The 6,428-nt window shown below is 35.8% G+C and overlaps 1 protein-coding gene across 1 annotated transcript; it reads left to right on the top strand.

Annotated features, from left to right (window-relative positions):
• The first annotated feature begins 5,116 nt into the window (after positions 1–5,116).
• Positions 5,117–6,160, top strand: LOC105535923 (olfactory receptor 51M1). The gene has a single exon (XM_011975173.1). It carries the CDS (start codon positions 5,133–5,135, stop codon positions 6,123–6,125), a length of 993 nt encoding a protein of 330 aa, XP_011830563.1. The 5' UTR covers positions 5,117–5,132; the 3' UTR covers positions 6,126–6,160.
• The last annotated feature ends 268 nt before the right edge of the window (positions 6,161–6,428 follow it).

A 6,428-nucleotide genomic window follows, 5' to 3' on the forward strand; every position in this document is an offset into this window, starting at 1 on the left:
AAAAAAACCCTAAAACTTCCTTCCCAGGAGGAAGTATCCTTTCCAAGAGAAATAATCCCAGCCCTGTCATTGTCTCTGTATAGACATCTTGCTTCCACCAGATCCCTCTCCCTGTCCATCTCATCACTCTGAAGTTGGTGAACACAGAGCTGACAACAGAACCCCAGGCACAAAGAATCAGGATAAGAGGTGAGTACTTTATTTATTCACCCATTTAGTTTTTCACGCAAAAAAAAATATATATATATATAGTGGTACCTACCACATCTTAGACACTGTCAGGCTCCAGAGGCCCTTAGAGAATTCCAGTCTAATCAACTTTTAAAAATGAATTATTAGGTTGGTGCAAAATTAATGGTAGTTTTTGCCAACATAAATTTATGTTCTAAACACATATAATAAAGAATATTTATAAATACTACCTATAATAGATAAATAATATATGTTGTACAAAGTATATGTAAGTATAAATATGTGTACAAATACATAACAATAAATATTTTGTATATTTATGTTTACATATATAAATATATGGACACATATATGTATACTCTATATTTATATATAAAAATATCTATAAAGTATATAAAGAATGTATTATATACTAAAATGTATATTCTATAAAGTATATATGAGTAAATCTATACACTTATGTTATTTAAACATACATATTTGTACTTATATAGCTGTATAAGTATATTCCATATATATATAAGTATCATAAGTATATATAAATATAAAAATATAAAGAATGTGTGTGTATTTACACCTTAATAGTACATTACAGGCACTACATGAGAACAGAGAAAGATTTACCTAATTACCTAAATAAAGATTTACCTAATGCTACAGAAGGAAGTCAGGAGAGATTTGCCAGAAGAAGTGATATTTGTACTAAGTCTTAAAAGATCAGCAAGTGTTTACTGGTTGGAAAAACAGGGGTGGTTTTTGCCAAGAAAGCAATAAATATAGAAGAATAAAAACAAGAAAAGTATGTGTGGGAAATTGAAGGAAAAAATGATATGGGTGTGTTAACTGGGAAAAGATGGGTCTGGAAAGGTGTCAAAACAAGAAGGGCCTGGCTAAAGATGGTGTTACAGGGTGTTTTAGGCTACTAGGACCACGCATAGAGAGACAAGGGTTCACATCTTATCCTGATTTTAGCTCACTACCACGCCTTGGGATGGTTGTTTACCTTTTTATAGTTTTCTCCTTGTGAAGTAGGGATAAAATGTTTCATAGTTATAAGAAATATTCATGATTATGTAAAGTTTTTCACAGCATCTAAATCATGTATGACCTCAATGAATTGGACTATCACCACAGATCTTTTACAAGTTTGAACTTTATTCTAATGACGGGGAGCTACTGAAGGACTGAAAACAGTGCAGTGATTCATAGAGTTAGCACTTTCTGCATAATTTCCATAGCTGCAGTAGAGGATGGACCAAGGGAATGAGGAGCCTGGCTTTGCATGTTGAATGACAAGTAAGGCAAGCAGGTGTGGAAAAGCTAAGAACAAGGACACTGGCTACAGAGATGAAGATGAAAAATAGATTACAGGCATAGATTAAAAGGACTTAATTAAAAATTAGATACACAAAGAGGGAGAGGGTTGAGTAGAGCACTAGCTCAAAAATGTTGTCTTGAATGACTGGAAATGGCAAATAATATTATCAAAAATCATAAACATGAGAAGAATCAGGTGTGAAGAGATGGATGCTGGGCTCAATGTTAGATGTGTTGAGTTTCATCAGTATTCTTTTGGAAACACCTAGTGAGAAGGCAGAAACTCAGGCCTCATATGTAACAGAGTTATTTGGACTAGAGATTAATGTCTAAGAGCTACTACTGTATAAGTAATAATAATAAAAGATAATATAATGAATGAGAATTTAAGGTGTTCAAGGACAGGAAACTGAGTAACATAAATATTTGAGCAATGGAAGTAACAGAGTACATAGAAGCGATCACAAAAATCAGAAGAGAATCAGCAGATCTTGGCATTAAGAATTTCTAGAGAGAGCTCTAAAAAGGAAGGCATAGCCAGGACACACAACTATTGCACCAACAAAAAAAAAAAAAAAAAAAAAAAAAAAAAAAAAAAAAAATCAATAAAAGCAGGTATAATTAAGACTCTCCATTGCATTTGGCCCCTAGAGGTCACTGGTGAATTTAAGGAGCATTGCTTTAGCTAAGAAGGTTACAAAAAAAAAAAAAACATTATAGGGTAGTTGGTTGAGTAGTAAACTGAGAAGTGAAGAAATAGAAAAGAAATGTGGACCATTTTTTTTTTAACTTTACAAATTCATTCTAAATTTATTGAAGAATGCACAGAAGTAGCAAAAAATATGTGAAAAAATAGAAGAATGACTTATTATAAAGCTGGACTAGTTAAAACAATGTAGTATTGTCTTAGAAATGAACTGATAGATTCATTACACAAAATAAAATTAATAAACAGACCCATATCTAGCAGTGAGGTGGCGGAAAACATTTCAAATGGGAGAAGAAATATTGAATTGTTTAAAAAAATAATATTGGGAAAATGGCCATCCATTAGGAAAAGATAAAGTTAGAGCCTTACTTCATACCATATGTAAAAATAAGTTTTGATTCAATTAAACATAAAAAGAAAAACTAAACATTTTAGAAATACACAGTTGAATAATTTCAGAATTATGGTCCAAAAGAGATCTTTTAAACTAAAGAAAGAAACCCTAGAAATCATATTTTTTTTTAAAAAAAAAAAAAAAGCAGATTTTCCAAGACAAAAAAACTAGCACCTGTGTATTTTTTAAAAAGATATTTCATTAAAAATTAAAAGACAAACAAACTGACAAGACAAACTGGGATAAAATATTAGTCACTTAAAACAGAAAAGTATTATGATGTTAAGAAAAAAATGCAAAAAATAAAAATAAAAATACGGAAATGAGGTGAGGCCCCCCTCACCTCAAGGAGGGACAGTGACGGTGAAGGAGAGGTTTGAAAGACTAGAAGGTAAGGAATTGATATATTAATAATTTGGTTCAATATACTGAATCACGTCAGGGTGAGGAAGGAATCAAAGGAACCTGAGTTTAGGTTTTAGAACAAGGCAACGAAGGAAAGAGAGAAACATTCCTAATGAGATAGGGGAGCAAAAAGAAATCAGTTTGGGTTTGGAGTAGATTGATTTGGGGCTTCCATGTTAGCATTTATCCTACAAGGACTCCAACTCAATCTACTCCGGACCGTTCTTTTACCCCTTGCCAAAGTGATGTAGGCCTTATATCCACGCAGCACCTCTGCTCTCAACTCAAAACTCACAAGTATAATAAAATTCAAAGTAGCTTGCATGACCTGCAAGATCATACATGACGTAGCATTTAGCTGCCACTTCAAGTGCATTTGCCACCATTCCCCACATTGCTTCCTCTATTGAATATACATTGTCCTTCTTTTGTCTTTTAAACTTGTCAAGCTGCTCTCTGCTTCTGGAACTTTCACTTGTTCTTCCTTCTTCCTTGAATGTTTTTCTTTAAGATAGCCACACACTTGCCCTCTGATTTTGATTGCTTCTCTAAAATTACCTCCTCAGAGAGGTCTTCTCTAACTACGCTATATAAAATGCATAACTCTCACCTTCCTCCTTTACTCCACATTTCTTTATTGCATTACATTACCTTGCATTGTAGTATGTATGTATGTGTTTCCTTTTACCTCTATTCTGTTTCTGTTCATTATATTTTCAGTACTTAGTTGCAAAAGTAATGTGGTTTTGGCCATTGAAAGTAATGGTAAAAACCACAATTACTTTTGCACCAACCTAATAGAATCATGTCTGCCATGTAACACAATTTCAATATCTATTTATTGAATCAATTAATAAATAATTATTGAAGTAAGGTTAATGGTAGTGATACATTTTAAATAATTTATTCAAATAACATTTGAAGGGTTCCAACGGTGTGGTGGCTAAAAAAGTCAATGCCTAGAGCTAAAATTAAAATTAAAAAAGAGACAGTCATGGTTTATGTCCACAAGCAATTCACATTATAGAGGCAATACAGAAATTGACGATGCTGCAGGGAAAGTATCATGGTAATTAATGCATAGTGAACTATAGGAACACATAGGAGAGGGTATTCAAACTAAACTTGAGGAATTTAAGAAGGCCTGAAGGATATCATATCTAAGCTAAGGTGGGTTGTATCAGTAGAAGGTAACTAGACAAAGATTAAGGGAAAGCTATCTAAGGAAAAAATGTTTTTATTACAGGAAGAATGAAAATACAAATGTTTACATATGAGCAAGAATACTAGATAAACTGGAAGAATTGTTTAATGTCATTAACACCATGAATGTAGCAGAGAAAATTAAGGTAGATAAGAAAATAGGATATATACAGAGAGAAAATAAGGTAGGGTCTTGAATGTCATTTTAAACCTTTTTTACTTCATTAAAAACTTTTATGTCTCTCTTGCTATATAGTAGTCAACTGAATAGAGTAGTAGAAAAGATAAGTCACTGGAACGTCCAGAAAGAGTGATCTGAATTAGAATAGCATCAATGAAGGTGACGATGAGTAAATAGACTTGAATTATTCGGTAAACAGAAACTCCAGGACTTGGTGATTGGTTGATTAGATACTACGGAGAGATATGATACGGAGAAGTCTAACATATAACATGATATTTGACTTGGGCCACTGAGATAACGAAAAGTACAGATGTTGCTAGAATCTGGAAATCAAAAGAGAAGACAAGTTCTGGAATTATATATTTGTTATTTACCAGTATATGGATGGTAAATGAAATCACAGGAGTGGATGACATTAAGAAGAAATAATAGAATATGGCCAGAAAATTGCCAAGGATGGGAAGAGCTATACTTAAGGGTGGAGCAATAAAGACACACCAGCAAAGAGGCAGAGAGGAACTGGAATAATAGAAATACAGAGAAAAACTGGTGAGGGCAATGTTATCAAAGAAAGTTCAGTAGTGAGCCTGGTGGAATTCTCAAGGGTGGAGTAGATAATACTAAAGGTGATGATGACCGTGGTATTGCTTGGGATGTTGTGAATGTTAGTGAAGCTGAAGAATTAGTAACCAGAAATATCCATTTATTTTCAGCTCAATCCCCGAGGAATGTCAGCCCAATATTCACGCAGTCTTCAATTCATGCCGCTGTCCAACATTACTCAGTTTAGCCCCATGTTCTATCTCACCAGCTTTCCTGGATTGGAAGCCATCAAACACTGGATTTTCATTCCCTTTTTCTTTATGTACATGGTGGCCATCTCAGGCAATTGTTTCATTCTGATCATTATTAAGACCAGCCCTCGTCTGCACACACCCATGTACTATCTACTGTCCTTGCTGGCCCTCACTGACCTGGGGCTGTGTGTGTCCACCTTGCCCACCACTATGGGGATCTTCTGGTTTAACTCCCATCATATCTACTTTGGAGCATGTCAAATCCAGATGTTCTGCATCCACTCATTTTCCTTCATGGAGTCCTCGGTGCTCCTCATCAGGTCCTTTGACCGCTTTGTGGCCATCTGCCACCCTCTGAGGTATTCGGTCATTATCACTGGCCAGCAAGTGGTCAGAGCAGGCCTGATTGTCATTTTCCGGGGACCTGTGGCCACTATCCCTATTGTCCTCCTCCTGAAGGCTTTTCCCTACTGTGGATCTGTGGTCCTCTCCCACTCGTTTTGCCTGCACCAGGAAGTGATACAGCTAGCCTGCACAGATACCACCTTCAATAACCTGTATGGACTGATGGTAGTAGTTTTCACTGTGATGCTGGACCTGGTGCTCATCGCACTGTCCTATGGACTCATCCTGCACACAGTAGCAGGCCTGGCCTCCCAGAAGGACCAGCACCGTGCCTTTCAGACATGCACTGCTCATCTCTGTGCTGTGCTAGTATTCTTTGTGCCCATGATGGGGCTGTCCCTGGTGCACCGTTTTGGGAAGCATGCCCCACCTGCTTTTCATCTTCTTATGGCCAATGTCTACCTTTTTGTGCCTCCCATGCTTAACCCAATCATATACAGTATTAAGACCAAGGAGATCCGCCGTGTCATTATCAAGTTCCTAGGTCTTAAAAAGGCCAGTTCTGAGTCCTGGGGCTAAAACTGCCCCGGGTGCCTGTAAGAAGGCCCCAAATTGGACTGAAAATTTGAGTATGTATTATTGAGTTATTATTGAGGCCCCAAATTGGACTGAAAATTTGAGTATCGAGTATGTATTATAGTACCCCATGCTCTCAAAGTTTTTTGCTCGCATCCTAAATAAAGTATGGGCAAATTTATTTCTTCAGCTGTGGCTTAAAAAAAAAAACTGACTTTCTCTTGCTTAAATTTGAATGATTCCTCCTACATCTGAGAACTGGCATTTTTAGTAGCATCAAAGCTATCCAGAAAGCAGCTTTGTTGA

The sequence above is a fragment of the Mandrillus leucophaeus genome, unplaced genomic scaffold (genome assembly GCF_000951045.1).
Source record: "Mandrillus leucophaeus isolate KB7577 unplaced genomic scaffold, Mleu.le_1.0 Scaffold1518, whole genome shotgun sequence".
Classification (NCBI taxonomy): domain Eukaryota; kingdom Metazoa; phylum Chordata; class Mammalia; order Primates; family Cercopithecidae; genus Mandrillus; species Mandrillus leucophaeus.

Bases quoted from the DNA above. Each gene is read 5' to 3' on its own strand.
- LOC105535923 (XM_011975173.1), top strand. From the start codon at position 5,133: ATGTCAGCCCAATATTCACGCAGTCTTCAATTCATGCCGCTGTCCAAC.